At 46.3% G+C, this 24,859-nt stretch overlaps 3 protein-coding genes across 3 annotated transcripts in view; all 3 read right to left on the minus strand.

Moving 5' to 3' along the window:
- Positions 1 to 24,859, minus strand: part of LOC309564465 (uncharacterized protein) — a gene marked incomplete at both ends in the record, with an annotated part of 1,172,539 nt that overhangs the window by 806,790 nt on the left and 340,890 nt on the right.
- LOC309564099 (uncharacterized protein) overlaps positions 1 to 24,859 on the minus strand; it is a 237,112-nt gene that overhangs the window by 124,939 nt on the left and 87,314 nt on the right. The window contains exon 2 of the mRNA XM_082268727.1: positions 6,891 to 6,943. The gene's annotated coding sequence lies outside the window, so the exon portion shown is untranslated. The remainder of the gene's footprint in view (positions 1 to 6,890; positions 6,944 to 24,859) is intronic.
- The window catches only part of LOC309564101 (uncharacterized protein), a 62,737-nt gene that overhangs the window by 34,304 nt on the left and 3,574 nt on the right, over positions 1 to 24,859 (minus strand). Inside the window, exons 2-3 of the mRNA XM_082268729.1 lie at positions 12,709 to 13,368; positions 1,811 to 2,085 (exon numbers count right to left, since the gene is read on the minus strand). Coding sequence (XP_082124855.1) covers positions 1,811 to 2,085; positions 12,709 to 13,368 — 935 coding nt within the window. The remainder of the gene's footprint in view (positions 1 to 1,810; positions 2,086 to 12,708; positions 13,369 to 24,859) is intronic.

A 24,859-nucleotide genomic window follows, 5' to 3' on the forward strand; every position in this document is an offset into this window, starting at 1 on the left:
AACCTTACGAAGGTCCAGTCAATAAAATTTTTTTACGGCAGAGGTCTAAATCTCATGTTTGCACTATAACACATCACAGTCCCCCCTTTAAAGCAGTCCCACAGTGTCTTCAGTCCCCCTTCACATCACAGTCCCACTTTACATTGGAGTACCCCACCTATGTCACAGTGCCCCTTACATCACAATGCCCCTCTATATCACAGTGCCCCCCTCCATGCAAACCTCCCATGCACAGTCCTACCTTCGGAGGGCAGAGGCACTTATCAGCTTGGTGTGAGCTCTCCTGAGTCTCCCCGCCACCATTGTCATCCTCACAGCATGGCAGGGGGAGGGAGAAGCTGCTGATTGGGACATTGGGACAGAGAGGGGGAGCTGCCCAACTTACTACGGGTGAATACCTGCTTGTTAACTTGAAGAGACTCCCGCTCTCTGTCCCAATCTGCAGCTCCTCCCACCCCTTATGCTGCTGTGAGGATGACAATGGCGGTGGGGAGACTCAGAGAGCAAACACAGCTGGTAAGTGGTGGCCGTGGTCCAGACATGACTGTCACTCGGTCCAGGTCTGGACCATGGTTAACCATTTAGTGATCCCCGATTTAGGAGATTATACTGTATGGAGCCACCACTCAGTGACACCTTTCTGATGGCTGGGTGCACATACCTTCAAATATCTCATGTACACCCATCTATCAGAAAGGTGTCACAGTGGCTCCATACTAATCTATGTGGTGATAGATCCAGAGATTGCGCCTAATACATGGTTACACCTTCACAATTATTGGGGTAAAATCCACAACTGAAGCTTACCTTACCTTAACGCTATAACCTCACCTTGACTCTCAACTTCCACATCTTCATTCATAAAGTGAGTTAGAAGGGAGGGCAATGGAGTTAACGGAACGAAAAAAGGTCAGACATTAGCCACCTGTTCGGGGTTCACCCAGACAGTCCAGGTTTTGAATCATGTGTCCGGGTTTCAGGCGTATTGAAACCCAGACACATTTAGACTAGGCTGTGGCTCCCCAAGTAACCAAGATAGTCACACAGAAATCTGTTGCCACGGGCGGCTGTCTGGAGATAGGCTCGGCATCACTAGGGGGGCAGGGCGATGATGCCAGCAAGAGCAATTCGGCCACACCCACTGTTTGCTACGGCACGCTATGCGCACCCCATCACTTCTCTCCTTGGGGCACCCAAAGGCGTTCCAGGCCACTAAAGTGTTCGAATTTGGCTTGAAGAAAAGGTGGCAACCCTAACTCCTGATCATGTGACCACCGTGACAGCCAATCCACTGCTTGTCTCAGTTTCTTCTGAATAGCAAGGGAGATCAGACTACACTGCAGGAGGGATTCATGAACCACTAGCACCCCCCCTTGTAGCAAAGAAAGCCAAACAAATTTATAAACTTTGGAATCTTTAATTCTCTGATGAAGTGATTCTTGCATTATAAATATCAAAGTCACGGTGTAGATCAAGGTTTGCTTTTTCCGTATGTGAGACCTCTGAAGTATGATTCATACAGAAGACATTTCTTGGACTGGACTGGGGACACTAAGACACCTCGGGGGTCGTGTGGGTTTTCCGATGCTTGCGGAGACTGGACTTATCTGTAAAACATTTACCGCACTCGGGACAGGAATATGGCTTCTCCCCCGTGTGACATCTCCGATGTATGTCAAGCGAAAGTTTATGACAAAAACACCTCCCACAATCAGGACAGGAATGCGGCTTCTCTCCCGTGTGCAGCCTATGATGTCTGGAAAGGTTAGACTTCTGTGAAAAACCTTTCCCGCACTCTGGGCAGGAATACGGCTTTTCTCCGGTATGAACTTTTTGATGTCTGACGAGGTCTGATTTCCTTGGATAACATTTCCCGCACTCAGGGCAGGAATACAGGTTCTCTCCGGTGTGGCACCTCTGATGTACAGCAAGATAGGCCTCCTGTGAAAAGCATTTCCCACACTCAGGGCAGGGATACTGCTTCCCCAACGTGTGACTTTTTTGATGTACGAGAAGGTCTGATTTCCTTGGATAACATTTCCCACACACAGAACAGGAATAGAGCTTCTCACCTGTGTGGCCCGCCTGATGTACAGAAAGTTGGCACTTCTGGGAAAAGCATTTCCCACACTCAGGACAGGAATACGGCTTCTCCCCCATGTGTGATCTCTGATGTGTGGAAAGAGCGGACTTCTGTGAAAAACATTTCCCGCACACAGGACAGGAATATGTCTCCTCCCCCTGAATTCCGGCACCATCCCTTACAGTACAAGGTTGCTCAGAGTCAGAGGGATTCCATGGTCTATCCACACTGTGAAGTCCACCATCCATAGTTGAGGTCGTATTCTCTTCCATGGAATCTAGCAAGATTTCCTCATATTCCATTTTCCAACCTGGAGATAAAGCGAGACGATCCTTTGAGGGTTTCTCCATGGGGGGTCCTGGAAAAGTATAAAAACATCATCAATAGATCTGAGAGGGTTACATCAAGATTCCATCTGGATCAGGTAGATCTGAGTGAGCAGAAGTTCTCTGAGGAGGTCTTAACTGCCAGCAAAGGTTCGGTCCAAATTTCTTTTGGAGAGAACCATAAGCTCATCCTTTTTTTGACCAATCAATCAGAGAAGAGATAAGAGAGGAATATATTATGACCCACCTGTGCTGATCTCCGTAGGAGTGTCCTCCTCTATAAATGTCCCTGTTATTCCATCCTCCTCCATAGACTGCTGATCATCCCTCACATACGTCTCTTCTTCTTCTGCTTCCACCTCAACTTTTATATTCATCAGATCTTCACCCTAAACCAACAGAAAGGAAGAAAATAACATCTGTAACATAAAAGTATTCATGATGTGAGATCACATAGAAAATATCAGTAGAGTCCACACATCGTCTCCACATGTCAATCACTTTATGTTCCCGACTCTCAACTCCACCTACCTGATGATGGTGGGGGATGGTGTGACCTTCCTGTGTGGAATCCCGGGAATACAGAGGACAGGGACATCTCTCTGGTGGGTTCCCATTACTGGATCCATCTGTAGGAAACACACACACTGACTGAATACATTGTTTCTATGTGTTTATCAGATGATGGGGGATCTAGGTGGACCCTCCGTACTGCTCTCTCCTTTACAATAAAGTCTCCTCTTACCCGGTGATGTGAGGGGCGGCTGATTCTCCATCATGACGTCCTTGTAGAGATCCTTGTGTCCTTCTAAATACTCCCACTCCTCCATGGAGAAATAGACAGTGACATCCTGACACCTTATAGGAACCTGACACACACAATGATACAGTCACCATCCAGACACATCCCTTGTCTGTTACTGGATAATGTCCCAGTATTCCCAGCACCGCTCACCTCTCCTGTCAGCAGATGGACCATCATGGTGGTCAGTTCCAGGATCTTCTGCTCTTTGTTCCTCTCAGGTATGGGAGAATGAGGTGGAGGCACCATGGTGGGACTCTGGGTCCTCCTCCATCCTCCTGAGATTGGCTCCCCACCAGACTTCTTCACTACAACATAATCCTACAGATCAGAAGAAAGATAAACTGATATCAATCATCTGACATCATCTACATGTCTACAATAAGAACATGGACTACTGACCACACTAGACAAGAGTGATGTCATGTGACCTCCCAGAATCCTCCTCACCCCTCCGGTCAGGTCTGTGTTTTATTAGTAGAGATAAGAGTGATGTCATGTGACCTCCCAGAATCCTCCTCACCTCTCCGGTCAGCAGGTAGATGATCTCCAGGGTGAGGTTTAGTATCTTCTCAGTCATGTGACTCCGGTCCTCCTCCATCTTCATTGATGTGATCGTGGGATCTATGTGGGTTTCCCTATAGACAGATATCAGAGAACTATCAGGAGGATATATGAGGGGTTACTATGAGGGTTGATGTTACTTTCCGCAGTTCTTGGCTTTGCTCTGTACTATTGTCTGGAATATGAGAACACATGTAGTTTGCAGTGCTTGGAGTTTGCGGTTTTTGTTGGGCCCAAGGAGCCCAACGTAGCTTATAATAAAGCTTCCCTGTAGATACAATGAAAATCTGCTAACCGTGCACCATTTATGAGACATTCACACGTTCTGCAGCCAGTGACATCACCAGCGCATGCGCAATGAGCTCTGCATCAAGGGCGCACTGAATGTGCCATCAATCAAGAGCGCAGTGCCGGAATCGTGATTCCTATGCTCATGCGTGGTGGTGACATCATCACTGCTCAACTTTTCAAACGACCGGAGCCTTCAAATTCGGAAGAAAGACTGGGAGAAGATTGAAGCACTGGCATTGATGACAGCGCACCACTCGAGGGGATCGGTTTCACAGGTAGGTTTGTCATAATGTTCTGGGATGCAGTGCCATTAACTTGTAGGGGGTTGGTACTCTTTTTAGATGTCATTACCACTTTTTTGTAAAGGTTCATGTGTATAATGGAGAGCCATAGGTTCATAGTAATGAGATTGTGTTATAGGAGTCTGCCATTACTGGGAATGTCATGTGTATAATGGAGAGCCATAGGGTCATAGTAATGGGATTGTGTTATAGGAGTCGGCCATTACTGAGAAGGTTCATGTGTATAATGGAAAGCCATAGGGTCATAGTAATGGGATTGTGTTATAGGAGTCTGCCATTACTGGGAAGGTCCATGTGTATAATGGAGAGCCATAGGGTAATAGTAATGGGATTGTGTTATAGGAGTCGGCCATTACTGGGAAGGTTCATGTGTATAATGGAAAGCCATAGGGTCATAGTAATGGGATTGTGTTATAGGAGTCGGCCATTACTGAAAGGTTCATGTGTATAATGGAGAGCCATAGGGTCATAGTAATGGGATTGTGTTATAGGAGTCGGCCATTACTGGGAAGGGTCATATGTATAATGGAGAGCCATAGGGGTCATAGTAATGAGATTGTGTTATAGGAGTCGGCCATTACTGGGAAGGGTCATATGTATAATGGAGAGCCATAGGGGTCATAGTAATGAGATTGTGCTATAGGAGTCGGCCATTACTGGGAAGGTCCATGTGTATAATGGTGAGCCATAGGGTCATAGTAATGAGATTGTGTTATAGGAGTCTGCCATTACTGGGAAGGTCATGTGTAGAATGGCGAGCCATAGGGGTCATAGTAATGAGATTGTGTTATAGGAGTCTGCCATTACTGGGAAGGGTCATATGTATAATGGAGAGCCATAGGGGTCATAGTAATGAGATTGTGTTATAGGAGTCTGCCATTACTGGGAAGGTCATGTGTAGAATGGCGAGCCATAGGGTCATAGTAATGAGATTGTGTTATAGGAGTCGGCCATTACTGGAAGGTTCATGTGTAGAATGGAGAGCCATTGGGTCATAGTAATGGGATTGTGTTATAGGAGTCGGCCATTACTGAAAGGTTCATGTGTATAATGGAGAGCCATAGGGTCATAGTAATGGGATTGTGTTATAGGAGTCGGCCATTACTGGGAAGGTTCATGTGTATAATGGAGAGCCATAGGGTCATAGTAATGGGATTGTGTTATAGGAGTCTGCCATTACGGGAAGGTCCGTGTGTATAATGGAGAGCCAAAGGGGTCATAGTAATGAGATTGTGTTATAGGAGTCTGCCATTACTGGGAATGTCATGTGTATAATGGAGAGCCAAAAGGGGTCATAGTAATGGGATTGTGTTATAGGAGTCTGCCATTACTGGGAAGGTCCATGTGTATAATGGAGAGCCAAAGGGGTCATAGTAATGAGATTGTGCTATAGGAGTCTGCCATTACAGGGAAGGTTCGTGGGTATGACGAAAAGTCTTATGATTTGGAAAATATGATTTCCCATACAAGACGGAAGGGCTGAGCAAGAAAAAGAAACACACAGAAACTGAAACCAGCAGCCACGAAAGGGTTACAAATAACATATCAGAAACCAAAGTGGTATGGCCACTGCACTGTCTGCTTTTCAACGACTCCTGAAAAGCTTCTCCCATCTCCTCCTAATAAACTAGACTTTTATTCTATCCAAAGGCTAAAACCCCCCCCCCCCTGCAGTTATTACCTTTTTGAACCCCTTCAATCCCGGCAATTTCACCCCCTGAAAGGCATCGCTGATGGGCAGTGAAAGGCATCACTGATGGGCACTGAAAGGCATCACTGGTGGGTATCACTAGTGGGCATCGGCAGGCATCGCTGATGGGGCAGCACTGATAATTCACTGATTATCAGGGAAGACCCCCCTGTCAGGAGAGCAGGTTATCAGCTTTCCTCTACTCATACACTGATTAATAGAGGAATGCTGATAACCAACACTTTCAATTTACACTCTGATTAGCTGTGATTGGACAGAGCTGATCACATGGTAAGGAGTCTATGCCATAGGCCAGTGATGGGGAACTTTGGCACCCCAGATGTTTTGGAACTACATTTCCTATGATGCTCATGCACTCTGCAGTGTAGTACTCTGATCACGGTAAAGAGCATAGGCTTTTTACCGTGATCAGAGATGGTGTGTGTCGCGACACACCGCACCCCCGGGGGCGCACATGAATGGCTTGTTCTGAAGGACGTCATATGACATCCTGGCAGAGCAATGGAAGCCCCGCCGTCATACTGCTATAGGCTGGGCGGCATTATTCACTTGATCCTTTCTTTTAGATTACAAGCTCTTAAAGTGAGGGTCCCCCAAACCCTCGTGTCTTGTAACTGTACTGTCTCCCTTTATATTGTAAAGCGCTGTGCAAACTGTTGGCACTATATAAATCCTGTATAATAATAATTATAATAATATATACAGACACACATGCATATATAGGAGTAGTCATGTCTGCTGGCGATAAACGAGGAAACAACGAGGGGGAAGGGGGGTTACTGGGTGTAAATATACAATAAGATCTTATTACCTCCTCAGCTGCCTCTTCCAACAATGTCTCCTCTCTACTTCCTCCCGACTCACCTCTCGCCCGGAACTTCCTATTTATACCTGACATCACTTCCTGTCTTCCATAGAGACTTCCTGTCTGGTTAGAAGTGAGATCACCACCTTGTGGAGCTCAGAGGAACTGCAGCCCTGAGAACCGTCTCGTAGTGAGAACACGGCCTTGTGCTGTGTGTGTATGTACTGTATATCCTTATAGATGGGTCATCTTCACTCCCACCAAGGGGGAGAGAAATATATTACTGCCTAGTCTATGTGACAAGTTCATTGAGATTTATTGTACAATGTTCGTCACTCTACCGTAATAACGGGGGTGACCCTTTTCTTCACATCTCTCTGCAAGAACTGCAAGACATCCTGATTCCCTCATCCTAGTATGATATGCAATATGATATTTATTAGATATTTAATGTGACCCCCTTATCTCTAGATTACCCCCACCAGTAGTATTTTATTTTACCTCTATTGTGCCTCATTACCATGAGGATTGGCTGATGATTGGCCATCATAGTGACCACGGCATTGTGTACACCACCTACTGGAAGGGTGTGCAGATGTCCTAAAATGAACTGCCCTTCAAGAACCAAGGAAACAAAGTCTCACCCCATTTATATACAATACAGTAATGTGCTCAGTGACCACTACTGGAGTGCTTGGCTATGATTGTGCTACCTTCTCAACCATGGCCATAAATATGTCTTTGAGGCCACCATGATTGTTTAACTGGATAGTGGCAACCTCTTTTTGACCGTGTGCTAAAAGGAACATCTGCTCCATCAAGAATCAGACAAACAAAATCTCACCCCATTTACATGCAATAGTACATTTGCACATCAACGGTGTATCAAAAGCCCTCAGAGACAATGGAACAATGTCCACAAAACTGGTGGGGCCTGGTCTTCAAGAAAACAACAAGAGAAGGGCGCACCGACCTTGTGCATTACCACTTAAAAGTTTATTAAAAGCAAAGAAAGGTAGCGTACAATATACTCACAAATGTAGCATATGAACAAGCATATAGGAAATGGGCACCGCTCGCTTCCAGGACACTTTTCTACTGCTGGATAGCGTGATGGCGTCCTCAAAACCTGATGTGGCTTACGTGTTTCGAGAGAGGACCCTCTTCCTCAGAGCCAAAATTGCCACTCTGGCCTGGTCTTCACCCTACTGCTGCGGTCTACTATTTTATAGATTCATCGGGATATTTCATTCTAAAATATTTTTTTTTGATAATTTAGAGGTGGTGCTTAAAATCTGTGTACATTTAGGACAGAGGTCTTGAATTACAATTTACGGAGGTCCAGTAAAATTTTCTTCCAGCAGAAGTCCAAATCTCATGTTTGCAATATAACACATCAAATTCCCCTTTACATAACAACCCCCCTGTGCATCAGTGTCCTCAGCCCCCCTTCACATCTCAACCCCCTAACATCACAGTTCCCCCTTTACATCACAGCCCCCCTTTAAAGCAGTCCCGCAGTGTTCTCAGTTCCCCTTGACATCACAACCCCCCTTTACATTGGAGTCCCCCTTGATGTTGCAGTGCCCCTTTATGTCACAGTGCCCCTTATATTACAATGCCCCTCTATATCACAGTGCTTCTTTCAATGCAAGTCTCCCGTGCACAGTCCTACCTTCGGCATTGGCAGAGGCACTTATCAGCCTGGTGTGTGCTCTCCTGAGTCTCACCGCCACCATTGTCATCCTCACAGCATGGTAGGAGGAGAGAGGAGCTGCCCAACTTACTACGGGTTAATACTTTCTTGTGTGTTTCGGTCTGCAGCTCCTTCCACCCCCTGCTCTGCTGTGAGGATGGCAGCGGCGGCAGGGAGACTCTGAGAACACACACATAGCTGCTAAGTGGTGGCCACGGTCCAGACAGGACTGTCACTCGGTCCAGGTCTAGACCATGGTCCACCATTTAATACCTGATTTAGGAGATTATACTGTATGGAGCCACCACTCAATGACACCTTTCTGATGGCTGGGTGCACATACCTTCAAATATCTCATGTACACCCAGCTATCAGAAAGGTGTCACTGAGCAGTGGCTCCATACTAATCTACGTGGTGATAGATCGAGATTGCTCTCAAAACACAGTTACACCCTCACAATTATTGGGGTGAAATTCACAGCTTACCATATCTTGACTCTTCCCTTAATGCTTCCCACACCTTGATTCTCAACTTCCATATCTTTATTCATGCAATGAGTTAGAGGGGAGGGCAATGGAGTTAACAGAACATAGGAAGGTCATACATTGGCAGACAGCAAATTAGGATGGTGGAAAGGCTTAGACATACAGAAGATGGTGGCAGCGGTGGCAGCTGTGCTTCTGTCTTCGTAGGTGCGTCAATCACCAAGATGCTGGAAGTCGCAGTTCCGCAGCTTCGACCATGTTGAAGGGGTCGTGTCGCTCCTCATGTGTCTAGGGTGGACCATGTGAGGTGGGTAACAAGGATATGAAGGCATGTGGGAAAGTGTTGCCAGATCCTGCTCTCCACCCCACAGGGAGGTGGAGAACGCCCTTAACTTCTGTGACGTAACTTGCCAGGGGCATGTATAACAGTGGAATGAATATATAAGTTCAACCTACTGGTTCCGCCCTCCACAACAGTCCCAGTTTCTCATGTGGCCCCTTTGAAAATCGAATAGCCTACCCTGCCCATGACAGCAGTAGGGTTAATTGAACAGAAGAGGGTCAGACATTAACAGAGGGTAAAATTAGAGAAGATGGTGGAAGGATTAGACAGTTGAAAAGGAGATCCCTATAGTTGGTAAGGTTGAAGTCCATGAAGCCCAACCTGTGGTGTGTGAGTGTGCTTGGGTTTATGCCAATAGTACATTGTATACCCCTGAATGTTGTGATCGTTAAGGTGCCCATCTAATAGTTTTTTTAAACTATCGACATTCCTGCTGATACCACTGCTTGTGGAAGAGCAAATATATAGAAACAAGGCATTCAAGGAATTAAATACACAAATTCCAGCAACCTATTAAACAGAATGGGAGATGTTGAGGTTTTTGGGGATTCCAGTTGGTGTTCCAGAAACACGGCTTGACTCCTCACAAGACTGGGCTTTTTGTGTAAATGCTATTATTCTTGTTTAGAGGGACACGGGACATATAAAAGATGGAGGGGTTTCCTCTATGTTAGATGTGATCTGAAAGTGAGGACGAAAGAGGATTCTGTATTTGGAGGTTGTGATGGTGTTGAGGAGGAATTATGGTGAAGCTGCATGCTATTAGGCTGGGGCTCAGCTACCCGCACTCTGGTTCTGACAGAAGAAGGCTTTCACCGGGCTGCAGATTACTTGACCAGCTAACTCATCATGTATTCTTCTCTATGCGATTATGAACGTGAGGAAGAAAAATGATCTTGTGGTTGGAGATGTGGTTGGTGTTCCAGAAACACGGCCTGATCCCTCACAAGACTGGACTGTTCATATTCATGCTGATCCTCGTTTAGAGGGACAGGGGACATAGAAAAGATGGAGGGGGGTTTCTTTACATTAGATGTGATGTGAAAGTGAAGAAGAAAGATGGTCCTGTGGTTGGAGATGTGGTTGGTGTCCCTGAAACACGGCTTGACCCCTCACAAAACTGGGCTGTTTGTATTCATGCTGATCCTCTTGTTAAGAGGGACACTGGACATAGAAAAGATGGAGGGGGTTTTCTCTATGTTAGATGATATGTGAAAGTGAGGAAGAAAGATGATCTTGTGTTTGGAGTTGGCGAGGAATTACGGGAGGAATGATAGATGGGAAGGAGAAAGTAGTTGGTGTTCTAGAAACACGGCTTGACTCCTCACAAGACTGGGCTGTTTGTATTCATGCTGATCCTCTTGTTTACAGGGACACGGGACATAGAAAAGATGGAGAGGGGTTTCTCTATGTTAGATGTGATGTGAAAGTGAGAAAGAAAGAAAGATGATCTTGTGGTTGGAGATGTGGTTGGTGTTCCAGAAACATGGCTGACTCCCCACAAGTCTGGGCTGTTCATATTCATGCTGATCCTCGTTTAGAGGGACACGTGACATAGAAAAGATGGAGGGGGTTTATCTACATTAGATATGATGTGAAAGTGAGGAAGAAAGAGGATCTTGTGGTTGGAGATGTGGTTGGTGTTCCAGAAACACGGCTTGACCCCGCACAAGACTGGGCTGTTTATATTCATGCTGATCCTCTTGTTTAGAGGGACACAGGATATAGAAAAAAAGGAGGGGGGTTCCTCTATGTTACATGTGATGTGAAAGTGAGGAAGAAGGATGATCTTGTGGTTGGAGATGTGGTTGGTGTTCCAGAAACACGGCCTGATCCCTCACAAGACTGGGCTGTTTGAAACCATGCTGATCCACTTGTTTAGAGGGACACGGGACATAGAAAAGATGGAGGGGGGTTTCTCTATGTTAGACGTGATGTGAAAGTGAGGAAGAAAGATGATCTTGTGGTTGGAGGTGTGGTTGGTGCGAAGGAGGAATTACGAGAGGAATGCTAGATGGGAAGGAGAATGTAGTTGGTGTTACAGAAACACGGCTTGACTCCTCACAAGACTGGGATGTTTGTATTGATGCCGATCCTTCTGTTTAGAGGGACACGGGACATAGAAAAGATGGAGGGGGGTTCCTCTATGTTAGATGTGATGTGAAAGTGAGGAAGAAGGATGATCTTGTGGTTTGAGGCGGTGAGGCTGCGAAGGAGGAATTACGGGAGGAATGATAGATGGGAAGGAGAATGGAGTTGGTGTTTCAGAAACACGGCTTGACCCCTCACAAGACTGGGCTGTTTGTATTCATGCTGATCCTCTTGTTTAGAGGGACACGGGACATAGAAAAGATGGAGGGGCATTTCTCTATGTTTGATGTGATGTGAAAGTGAGGAAGAAAGATGATCTTGTGGTTGGAAGTGGTGATGGTGTGAAGGAGAAATTACAAGAGGAATGATAGATGGAAAGGAGAAAGTAGGTGGTGTTCCAGAAACAGGGCTTGACTCCTCACAAGAATGGGCTGTTTAGAGGGACAAGGGACATAGAAAAGATGGAGGGGGGTTTCTTTACATTAGATGTGATGTGAAAGTGAGGAAGAAAGATGGTCCTGTGGTTGGAGATGTTGTTGGAGTTCCAGAATCACGGCTTTACCGCTCACAAGACTGGGCTGTTTGTATTCATGCTGATCCTCTTGTTTAGAGGGACACAGGAAATAGAAAAGATGGAGGAGGGTTTATCTACATTAGATGTGATGTGAAAGTGAGGAAGAAAGATGATCTTGTGGTTGGAGGTGGTGATGGTGGGGAGGAGGAATTACGGGAGGCATGATAGATGGGTCTTTGAACTTATAATTAGAGTCTACTACAGACGTTCTGAGATTTAGGACGGAGAGCGTCAGATTTTCTAAAAAGTACATACCACGAAAACAAAACAAAAAATTTAAAATCTTTATGACATAGTTTATTGTTAAAAAAAAGGAATAAAAGAAAATCCTAATACAAATCTGAAGACACGCCAATCAAATCTACTAAGAAAATGTATAATATAGTTGCATGTAGGAGTTAACTATGAAACATTACATCAGAGAATGTCATATTTACTATTTTCAGACACCAGGTGGCATACTTCAGGCAAATGCAGTACTTGTGCTACACTATGGTTGTCAGACTTACTATTTAGTCTGATCTCCCCAGTTAATTCATAAGTAATATCTAGCTCTTCTAGATATTACTACAGACTACACTGAGTTTTGGACTCAGCCAGCACTTACATAATACATTTCCCACACTTAGGACACTATTGCAGCTTTTCCCCCATGTGTACTGTGATGTTTAGAGAGATCTGATTTACGTACAAAACATTTCCCACACTCAGGGCAGGAATGCGGCTTTTCCCCCGTGTGGCATATCTTATGTATGGAAAGATTGGACTTGTTTGAAAAACGTTTCCCGCACTCAGAGCAGGAAAACGGCTTCTCGCCCGTGTGGCACCTCCGATGTATAGAAAGATAGGACCTCTGTGAATAACTTTTCCCACACTCATCACAGGAATACGGCTTCTCCCCGGTGTGCAATCTCTGATGCGTAGTGAGATCTGTCTTACGTAGAAAACATTTTCCGCACTCGGGGCAGGAATACGGCTTCTCACCTGTGTGGGATCTTTGATGTGTGACAAGTTCTAACTTCCGAGAATAACACTTCCCGCACTCAGAGCAGGAATACGGCTTCTCGCCTGTGTGAGACCTTAGATGTACAGAAAGATAGGACTTCTGTGAAAAACATTTGCCGCACTCAGGACAGGAATACGGTTTCTCCCCCGTGTGCAATCTCTGATGAATGACAAGTTGCGATTTCTGTGAGTAACTCTTTCCGCACTCAGGGCAAGAATACGGCTTCTCGCCCGTGTGAGATCTCTGGTGTACAGAAAGATAGGACTTTTGTGAGAAACATTTTCCGCACTGAGGGCAGGAATACGGCTTCTCACCCGTGTGAGTCGTCTGATGTCTGACAAGTTCCGATTTCAATGGGAAACTCTGCCCGCACTCAGCACAGGAAAACGGCATCTTGCCCGTATGAAATACCTGATGTCTGACAAGTTGGGACTGCCACAAAAAACTTTCCCCGCACTCAGTACAGGAATAGGGCTTCTCTCCCGAGTGACACCTCAGATGCATGACAAGCTGCGATTTCCGCGCGTAACATTTCTCGCACTCGGGGCAGGCGTACGGCCTCTCCCCCGTGTGAGAAATTTGGTGCCTCTCTAAATTTGATTTGGTGACAAAACCTTTCCCGCACTCAGGACAGGAAAACGGCTTCTCACCAGTGTGAGACCTCTGATGTACGACAAGTTGTGGTTTTGTTGGAAAAAACTGCCCGCACTCCGAGCAGGAATATGGAAGCTGACCCGAGTGAGATCTCATATGGACACGAAGACTGGACTTAAAACGAAAATTTTTCCCGCATTCAGTGCAGGGAAAGGACTGCTCACTCGAGTGAGATCTCATATGGACGTGAAGGTTAGAATTAAAACGAAAAAGTTTCCCGCACTGGGTACAGGAATACGGCCGCTCGCCCGAGTGGCACCTTTGATGCACACGAAGGCCGGATTGAAAGTGAAAACATTTCCCGCACTCGGGACAGCAAAACCTCTTTTCTGTTAGAAGGACGGCACCGTCCCTCACAGTCTGAGGTTCCTCAGGATAAGAGGAATACGATGGTCCGGCACCGTCCCTCACAGTCTGAGGTTCCTCAGGATAAGAGGAATACGATGGTCCGGCACCGTCCCTCACAGTCTGAGGTTCCTCAGGATAAAAGGAATACAATGGTCCGGCACCGTCCCTCACAGTCTGAGGTCCCTCAGGATAAGAGGAATACGATGGTCCGTCTACACTCTGGGGCACCAGTTGGGCATTTCTGGTGAAGAAGTCTTCTCCTGGATTATACTGAGTGATGTTCTCATCTTCTACTTTACAGTCTGGAGACAATCTGATTTTCTTGATGTGTTGTCCATGTACTAAAAAAAATAAAATAAAAAGATGACAACTAGACATGAATGGGTTGGTTCAATTAAATAAGTCCACATCAGACACTTTGTTCTGAAGATGGAGGACTCCCGCATATCTAAGGCTTCCACCTTCAAGTGAAATGGTGTCGCAGTTTCTTACCTCCCGTGATCCAGTGATTCCTCATAACTGAACAGCCACAAGTACTTCTGGGTTTTTCCCAGAGCACCACGACAGATGTCATGTATTGCGTCACCTCAGCTGGATCTCTCATTGAAACCCAGGCAGAGCAAGGAGTCTAGATGCTCCTCCGAGCTACCAAATCCTGTAAACACCTCAGCTTCAACCTTTTGCCTGCTGCGCCCCCAGCCAAGTCTTTACTACATCTACAGTCAAGTCTCGGCTGCACCTGCAGCCTCATCGTTCCATAGCTGCTCCTCAGCCACCGAGGTCTCAAGCCTCCACTGCACCACCTCTGCACAGCCTCATTGTCTATTCCATAGCTGCACCTCTGCACTCACTGCCTCAAGCCACCATCTCTGCATAACCTCATTGTCCATCGCTACAGCTCTGCATTCACAGCCTCAACCCTCCACTGTACTACCTCTGCACTCACAGCCTCAAGCCTCCACAGTCTGCACAGCCTCATTGTCTATTCCATAGCTGCACCTCTGCACTCACTGCCTCAGGTCACCACGGCACCATCTCTGCACAGCCTCATTGTCCATAGCTGCACCTCTGGCACCGAGATCTCCCCTGCACTACCTCTGCACAGCCTCATTGTCCATAGCTGCACCTCTGGCACGAGGTCTCAGGTCTCCACTGCACCACCCCTGCACAGCCTCATTGTCCATCGCTGCAGCTCTGCATTCACAGCCTAAAGCCTCTACTGCACTACCTCTGCACTCACAGCCTCCACTGCACCCCCTCTGCACTCACAGCCTCATCGTCCATAGCTGCACCTCTGTCCCTGAGGTCTCAAGCCTCTACTGTGCCTTCTCTGGACCTGCTACCTAAAGCCTCTACTGTGCCTCCTCGCTACCTGCAGCCTCAAAGTCCCTGCTGGCCCTGCTCTGCACCCACTCTGTGCCTTAAACCTCACCCCTTCTTCTAGCTACCCCATGCCACCTGCCTCTCTCATGCTCCAGTTCCTTGTTACCCAGGACCCTCATCTGTGACTGATAGTATCTTTTAGGTGTTAGGTGACCAGAGGGAAGCAAGCAGCTAAGCTCAAACTCCCATTAAGGGGTGTCAGGTGAAACACAATCTCTTGCCCATCAGCCTCAAACCATCATTAAACCTCCTCTGCCTTCACAGTCCCATGATTCTGCCGTGCCTACTCTGCACCCGTAGCCTTAAGACTCTGAGGAACTAAAGCTACCTTGGCTTCCACTCAGAGAAAGCAGCTGGATAGAGCAAAGTTTTTCAACCGGGGTGCCGCGGCACAAACCCCTGTACAGTCCAATCATGAAAGGGTTACTGTGTTAAGTTCTCTGTACAGAGATACAGAGATGAAGGAGAGCCAATCCCATACTACCTCCTCTATGCTGTTATCTGTGTTTTGATGGCAAAACTGAAAGCTGTACGGACGCCCGACCTGCCCTTAGCAACTAATGACGTCATCGGTTGCTAAGGGCAGGTCAGGCGGCTTGGATAGTTTTCAGTTTTACTGGCAGAATACAGAAAACAGCATAGAGGAGAGAGAGCCGGGAGGAGGAACAGGATGGGCTCTCCCTCATCTCTGCAAAGAGAAGATAACACAGCAACCCTTTCATGGTTGGGCTGTTCAGGGCTTTGTGTCATTTTGCCACGGCACCCCTGGAGACTCTTTGTGGCATCCCAATTGAAAAACACTGCTCTATACAGCTGCCTTCTCTGTGAGGGCTTTGTGTCATTTTACTGCAGCAAGGGCATAGAGGGGGTATTGGGGGGGGGGGGGGTATTGCTGGAAGGGGGGGATTTAGGAAGGGAGGTTTGTAGTGTGGTATGAGGGAATAACAAGGAACTTATTTTGAGCATACAAGACTGGCCGTGATACACTTTCACAGCCCGCACTACCTCTGGCCACCACTAGAGGGAGACTCCACTCCAATCCAGCTGGCTAACCACACACAGGCAGAAATCTTACATACAATCTGGTGCCCTCTAAGGGTTGGGGAGCAGTCTAGCAATTAGCACACACTTCTAGGGTTCCTCCAGTTATCCTACAAGCTAGAACCCCGGAGATAATCACAACAAAGGTATCTTGCCACCACCCAACAGTTTGTCCACAGACTGGTCTGCTGGGCCACCACACACACACAGATCTCCACCTAGCAGATCTGCTACTTCACAATGTGCCGACACAGTACAATTGCATACCGATTGGCGATGAACTCAGACCGAGCACATAGACACTGCAACCCAACAATCTCTCCAGAGATATGAGCCCGAGCTTATCACACAGAAGACACTTATTCATTTTATCATTGAATATCTGAAAGTGGGCGGGGCATAAAATATATACATAGAAAAGGAATTACTACAAGGAATACAAAAAAAGACGCACAACTGGCAATTCCCTATGAAAATAAAAGGGGATAAAAACCGAAGTTTATTCCCTGTGACCAGAGCGTTTCAGAAAGTCTGTAATTCACCAGGGGGACCGGATTCGTGGAAATTACCTCGTCCATATCCCATGCTCCACAATTTATTGGAATATGCATGTGGGCTGGACTGTTGGCCTTGGTCAATCAACCTGTCAGGAACGCTCCCTGTGCACACTGAAGTGCACAGGTGCGAACCTCCCCTTTGCCCATTCAATGGCTAACAGGCTTTCGCCAATGCGCAACGGACGTGACCCGGGCACATAGGCGAAGGCTACATCCAACCCCCGCCAAACTGAGCTATGTCTTCACTAACAGATCCTGCTCTTTGGTAGGCAGAAAGCAATATAGATTTACCTGAAGCTCCTCTGGTAAGCAAACAGAGCTCAAAACCACACTTCTATAACTAGCACCTACCGAGGAGGACGCTACACTCACCCCACACCAAAATGAGCCATGTCCTCAGTAGCACCTACCTAGGAGGACGCTACACTTTTTTTTAGATAAAATAGATTCCTCAGATCTGTTGATATATATCAAAGCTGGCAGACAGTTCGGGGCCTCCTGACTGTCCCCTGAATGGTTCTTGTAGATGACTAGTAGTTTTCTTTGAGGTTCAGGAAGGTGGCAACTTTATACCTGTACAAGCATGAGAATTTTATTGCCATCTAGGTGTCACCCCTGGTCCAGAGGCTTGTTCTGTCCTTTTCAAATGCAAATTGGTGAACACATATCTATGACTGATTAAGGGACTATTGTATCTCTAATAACACGGAATTAAACTATATCTACAATTATATTACTTCTACAGATCATATCACCTCCCAGGTGTTGGCAAAACGACCCGACTGTTACATCCACATTCATGCCTCACCCACCTGTGCTAATCTCCGTAGGTGATTCCTCTTCTTTAAATGTCCTCATTATTCCATCCTCCTCCATAGAATGCTGATCATCCCTCACATACGTCTCTTCTTCTTCTGCTTTAACCTCAACTTTTATATCTATCAGATCTTCACCCTAAACCAAGAGAAAGTTGAAACAAGAACAACTCTAAAATACAAGGTTAATTATGTGAGACCACGTAAAAAAATATCATCTTAAAGTGTGCAAATATCATCTCTACAAGCTTTTATAATGTTCTAGATGCTCCGCCCTACCAACCTGATAGTGAGGGATGGTGTGACCTTCCTGTGTGGAATCCCGGGAATACAGAGGACGAGGACATCTCTCTGTTGGGTTTCTGTAGCTAGATGACTCCACCATGGTGTGCTGGTACAGATCTTTGTGTTTTTCCTCCATCACCCCATCCTCATCATCCTCCTCCTTTATCTCTTCTTTAACCTTAACTTTAGAATCTCTCAGGTTTCCACTCTGAATATATAATAAAAATGACATCAATGGTAACAATGCAGATAATGTACAGATCCTAATGATACTATCAGTGATTGTTCCTCATCTACCTGATGATGGGGAGGGATGGTGTGACCTTCCTGTGTGGAATCCCGGGAATACAGAGGATGGGGACATCTCTCTGGTGGGTTTCTGTAGCTGGATGACTCCACCATGGTGTCCTGGGTCAGATCTTTGTGTCCTGTTGGAAACTCCGTCACATCGTCGTCATTACCTTCCTCTTTTATCTCTTGTTTAACAGCAAGGTTCTTAATAGATAAAAAAAATCCAATGAATTGTAACAATGCAGATAATGTACAGATCCTAATGATACTATCAGTGATTGTTCCTCATCTACCTGATGATGGTGAGGTATGGTGTGACCTTCCTGTGTGGAATCCCGGGAATACAGAGGACGGGGACATCTCTCTGGTGGGTTCCCATTACTGGATCCATCTGTAGGAAACACACACACTGACTGAATACATTGTTTCTATGTGTTTATCAGATGATGGGGGATCTAGGTGGATCCTCCGTACTGCTCTCTCCTTTACAATAAAGTCTCCTCTTACCCGGTGATGTGAGGGGCGGCTGATTCTCCATCATGACGTCCTTGTAGAGATCCTTGTGTCCTTCTAAATACTCCCACTCCTCCATGGAGAAATAGACAGTGACATCCTGACACCTTATAGGAACCTGACACACACAATGATACAGTCACCATCCAGACACATCCCTTGTCTGTTAAAGTCTATGGTCTACAATAACGTCCAGATCCTTCTCCACCATTGACTCTCCCAGCTGTTATCCTTCTAGTATGTATGATGCATATTTTTTTTAATTCTTTATTTAAAGTGTAAGTTCCCCTCTAACGAAAATCTGTAAGGTGAAGTTACACTGGACCCCCCTCCCCAGCCACCGTCCCGGAGTCTCACAATCACCTGCTGTCAGGCACCAGAACGTCACTTCATCTATCTGGGGATTCAAAGCCCCCGTGGCTTAATCTCCTATCCGTACATCTCAAAGTGTATGGACAAGAGGCATTCAACTGGTCAGCACCATCACATGGATCAGAATCCGTCTAGCCTGTCCTATCAATGCTGCAAGGAGAGGAGAGAAAGCCAGAAGGATTTCAAATCGCCACACCAGTGAAGCTGTGGTTGTGGGGGGCTTAACAGGGGTACTCCATAAGCATTTACATTGGAGAACGGTATCCAGTGGCCATTTTATATTTATAGGGGGACAAAAGGTCTGGTATGGAATTTTGGGGTAGCCACGCTCCTTTTTTTAAATTTCATGTGTGGGGTCCCCCTTGAAATCCATACTAGAGCATCTTCATGGATAAGGGGTCTAACAGGTATTTTTGAGGGGAACCCCATGACATTTTTTGGTGGTGTTCCCCACTAACATCTATAACAGACCCTCATATAATTATTATTATTATACAGGATTTATACAGAACTTTACAATAAAAGGGGGAACAGTACAATTACAATACCGTTAAATACAGAAGGAATAGGAGGCCCCTGCTCCTGGAGCTTACAATCTAAAGGAGATGGTACAGAAGGTAATAGCTTCAGGGGATTATCTGGTGGAGGTGACTCAAGTACGACTTTTTAGGTGGAGGTGGGGTAGGCTTCTCTAAATAAATGGGTTTTCAGGGATCGCTTTAAGGTGGATGGGGTAGGAGCTGACCGGACATATTGGGGTAGGAGTTCCAGAAGATCGGAGAGGTTCTGGAAAAGTCCTGGGAGGAGGGTTCATCTAGGATAAGGTTCGATTTTCTTTTTACAAACAGAAGAGGCCAGGAACAGTCATTTACTGGCAGTGTAAACAATATGTTTGACAATCCCTTGCCTATTAGCCTAGAAAACGGCTATTACTGATATTTGGCCTTCAGCTCCTATTGACTTCAATGGGGTTTCGAATTCAACTCTAGACTTTGGCCATGTTCGATAATTTCTCCTCGAACTGAACCCAGGAACATTCAGCTCATCATTATTTCAGATTAAAAGGTCCAGAGGAGCATGGTTTCTAGTTGGGCGTCATCTGAACTGTCCCAGAAAATTGTATAATACGTTTATACATTTCTGGCCATTAAACGAGTCACGTTCAAGGTTGCTGGAGATGAAGAACTTCACAAAGAACACAGTGGAAGAAGATGGGACACAATGATGGGTTTATGGGTGTAAATATAAAATAATATCTCATTACCTCCTTTGCTACCAGCTTCAACAATGTCTTCTATCTACTTCCTCCCGACTCACCTCTGACCTGGAACTTCTTATTTATAGGTGACATCACTTCCTGTCTTCCATAGAGACTTCCTGTCTTGGCATAAGTGAGATCACTACCTGGTGGAGCTCCGTAGAACTGCAGCTCAGCTGTGTGGTGATCAGACTCGGTGGAAGTCAGCATTTTTAGTGAGTTTACTTTAATCCAAGTGTGGTTTAAGGGCTTTCTGGCCCACTTTAATTTAAAGGAAAAGCAAACGAAAGCTAAAGTTCAAACAAGATTGCCCAGGCAGGAGTTTTTCTACGGAAAATAGATAACTGAAAAAGGCTTAAGGCCCGTACACACGATAAGAAAATCTGAAGGGAAATTTCGTCAGACGACCGATCTTCCGATTTTCGGATGGTGCTTTCGACAGCCGACTCCGACTTTTCGGCTGACAAAATCCTGACGTGCAGGCTATACAATTTTTGTTGTCCGTAATACAACGTCCGATTTTCGTCTCATTAGTACAGATTGATGGAAAAAAATCTTAAGAGCAAGACTAGGCATGCTCAGAGAGGAAAGAATACATACAAAGCAATCCAACACATGACATCACTTCTGAAGTAGAATTCTGTCGTACGGGAAAATTCGTATGAAAAAAACCTCTTCACTTTCCACATCAGACTAGCATGCCACAAAAAAACGGACGACAGATCTTTCGATAATCTGATCGTGTGTACGGGGCTTTAACCACCTGGCTCTTGTCAGTAGCACTGCTTCTATTAGCACTGGTTCCCCCAGCTCTGGCTCTTTCAGCCTTAGTTACAGCACTTTGTTGCACAGGCCCCCTCCGTACCTCTAGATAGGGGTCACCTAACACATTGGGCCCTCTCACTCTTAGACTTACAGAATCCCTCCAGTCCCCTCAGCTCTAGACTCCCTCAACTGTCCCAGCTCTCCAAGTCCTGCAGGTAGGGAATATCCCCAACATTGAGTCTCATCTCCAAAAGTTCAAACAAAGATGCCCAGACAGAGGGATTTCTCCAGCAAACAGATAACTGAAAATTGCAGAGCCACCTGGCTTTTGTCAGCAGCACTGCTGCTATTGCCACTGGTCCCACAGCTCTCTGGGTCTTTGAGACTTAAGTTACAGCACCTCACTGCATGGGCCCACTTCTGGCCTTTAGATAGGGATACCCCGAGCTCCCTAACTCTTCCGAGACTTACAGAATCTGTCCAGTCCCCCAAACTTGCTAATTGCCGTAGCTCCCTCAGTCCTGCAGACTCGCTTGGCTGTCCCAACTCTCCCAGTACTGTGGGCAGCAAATCTCTCCAACATGGAGTCTTGTCTTAAGAGTGGACCACCTCACTTGGCTGGAGCACATCTCTATCTCCACAGACAGAAGGGCACACACCTATCTCCAACCAAGGGCCTTGAGCCATGGTGAGCTCCTGGCTTACAATGAGTGTGTACACCTGGACACACCCATGCCCTGCAGGTCTCCAGGAAGACCTGGACACAAGAAGGAAGGCTTAATCTCAACTAAGACACTTTGAAGTCTTCAAGCTTCAGCCTCCAATCCGGGATTACAAAACTTGCAGAACACAGACAAGCCAGTCTTCTCCACCCAGAAACAATACTCTGGAGCTCCCTCCTTTGCCTTGATGTGAATCTTGTGTGTCCTCCACCTATCCTCACACAGTGGAAGGGCCTAGCACTGTCATATCATATACTGTAAATGGTTGAAATGATCATAGTCGTATCAGTGCATTTGCAGCAACACTGTCTATATCTCTTCTTAGCCTTTTGGGTAAGATCAAGTGTAGTATCTGCTCTCATCATATACCATTTACACTTATAGCGCCGCTCAAGGTGCTCCGGTAAATCCAGTGTCACACAGCAATATAAAGGTGCAGGCTGTCTTGTTCTTAATCCAGAAAGTAGGGAAATATGGGGAGATGAGATGCCGCACACCTCTAACTCACCAGGTGAAAAGAAATATGAACGCCTCATTTGAGCTTCTCCTGAGCCCCGTCTTTGAGGCATTTCGTCCCACCTATTGGGGCTTAATCATAGAGATGAAAGAGTGGAGCAAGGCAATTCTATTCAGATTTCCTGGCCCTGGGCCTGTACCAGCCAGCCACCCATCACACAGGGTGCCAGCCAGCCACATCAGGGTGCTAGCCAGCCACCAAAGGGTGCCAGCCAGCCAGCTACACACTACAGCGTGCTAGCCAGCCACCCACCCACCACAGGGTGCCAGCCAGCCACCCACCAAAGGGTTCAGTAACAGATTTGTGTCGAAAATTGTGTTTATTTTTCAAAACTTTCAATGTTCAAAATATCAGCCCATATCGATATGCAATGGCCAAAATATTGGTATAGAAAAACCGATATCGGTCGATCCCTACTGGGGACCATAGATTAAATGGATTTTTAGAACACGGAGATGAAAGAAGAGCTTGCTCTATCCACTCCACCCATCGACCTGGTACTGCAGTACCTCCAGAACCATTAAAAAAAAAAATATACTGTCTATGATAAATACGAGAAGAAGAGCGTAGATCCCAAAAAGCTTGTCCTGAAAAGTTAATTCTTAGTCCATAGAGATGGTGTCATTTCTTCTGTCTTCAAAAGGAAATCTGAATACAGAATTTTTTTGTCGTGGGATTTTATTTCACAATGCTGTGCACACCATCCCAGTAAAAGGCTTGTGCACTTTATGTTCAACATCGACAATTTAATTTTGGTGACATACTCACCTTTCCTGGGATCCAGCACTAGGTCTCAAGCACAAGGTCAACAGCATTTTTTTGGTTTCACCCAGATCACTGGTAAAGAAACCAATCAGCAGGCAGCTCTCCCGAATGATGCCACAGCCAAGCAAGAAACAGCTTTCCAGACTGGTGCCACAGCCATTCAGGAGACAGCTCTCCAGACTGGCACTGTCTTAAATAGCAACGTGTGGTTTGGCATTAGAGGAACGTGTCGAAATGCCTAAGGTGAACCACCCTTCTGCAGTAACCTTGCCTGCCTTCCATGCTACTTTAGCTGCCAGTGTCCTTTATACTTCCCCTCTTTGTGCTTCAGTGTCTCAAATGCACCCTGTGTCCCAGGTACGCTTCACGACCTCAGTGTCTCCACAGCACCCTGTGTCTCAGGTACGCTTCATGACCTCAGTGTCTCCAGTGCACCCTGTGTCTCAGGTACGCTTCATGACCCCAGTGTCTCCAGTGCACCCTGTATCTCTAATACGCTTCATGACCTGTCTCCGGTGCACCCTGTTTCTCAGGTACGCTTCACGACCTCAGTGTCTCCAGTGCACCCTGTGTCTCAGGTACGCTTCACAACCTCAGTGTCTCCAGTGCACCCTGTGTCCCTAATACGCTTCATGACCCCAGTGTCTCCAGTGCACCCTGTATCTCTAATACGCTTCATGACCTGTCTCCGGTGCACCCTGTTTCTCAGGTACGCTTCACGACCTCAGTGTCTCCAGTGCACCCTGTGTCTCAGGTACGCTTCACAACCTCAGTGTCTCCAGTGCACCCTGTGTCCCTAATACGCTTCATGACCTCAGTGTCTCCAGTGCACCCTGTGTCTCAAGTAGGCTTCATGACCCCAGTGTCTCCAGTGCACCCTGTTTCTCTAATACGCTTCACGACCTCAGTGTCTCCAATGCACCCTGTGTCTCTAATACGCTTCATGACCCCAGTGTCTCTAGTGCACCCTGTGTCTCAGGTACGCTTCATGACCTCAATGTCTCCAGTGAACCCCTGTGTTCTCCAGTGTCTCAAGTACACTTCATGACTTCAGTGTTCCCAGAGCATCTTTCTGTCATGTAGTGACTCCAAATGGACCCCTGTACACCTCTGTGACTTCAAGTGCACCCCAGAGAACCCTGTGTCATCTAGTCACTGTAATGGACCCTTGTGCCTTTAGTTGTGTCCCAGTGCAGCTTGTATCATCTAGTGACTCCAAGTGCACCCACTAGCATCCTCGTAGTGATTCCAAATACACTCTGAATTCCTAAGTGTTCCTCAGTGCTTCCTATGTCATCTAGTGCCCTCTAGTGCACAGTGACTCTCGTGTTTCTACATCTCTACAATCTCTCATTTTAACTTTTTTTTTTTTGTCTTTAAGAGTTGTCAATATTTAGCCCACTGAAAAGGGACAGCTGTAGAACTTTGTATAAGGTCCATCACTGTAGCCTTGAGAGTCTCACATGGATGAAGATTGTCCATGTTCTTCTCAT

This window comes from Pelophylax lessonae (genome assembly GCF_965119305.1).
Source record: "Pelophylax lessonae genome assembly, chromosome: 9".
NCBI lineage: Eukaryota > Metazoa > Chordata > Amphibia > Anura > Ranidae > Pelophylax > Pelophylax lessonae.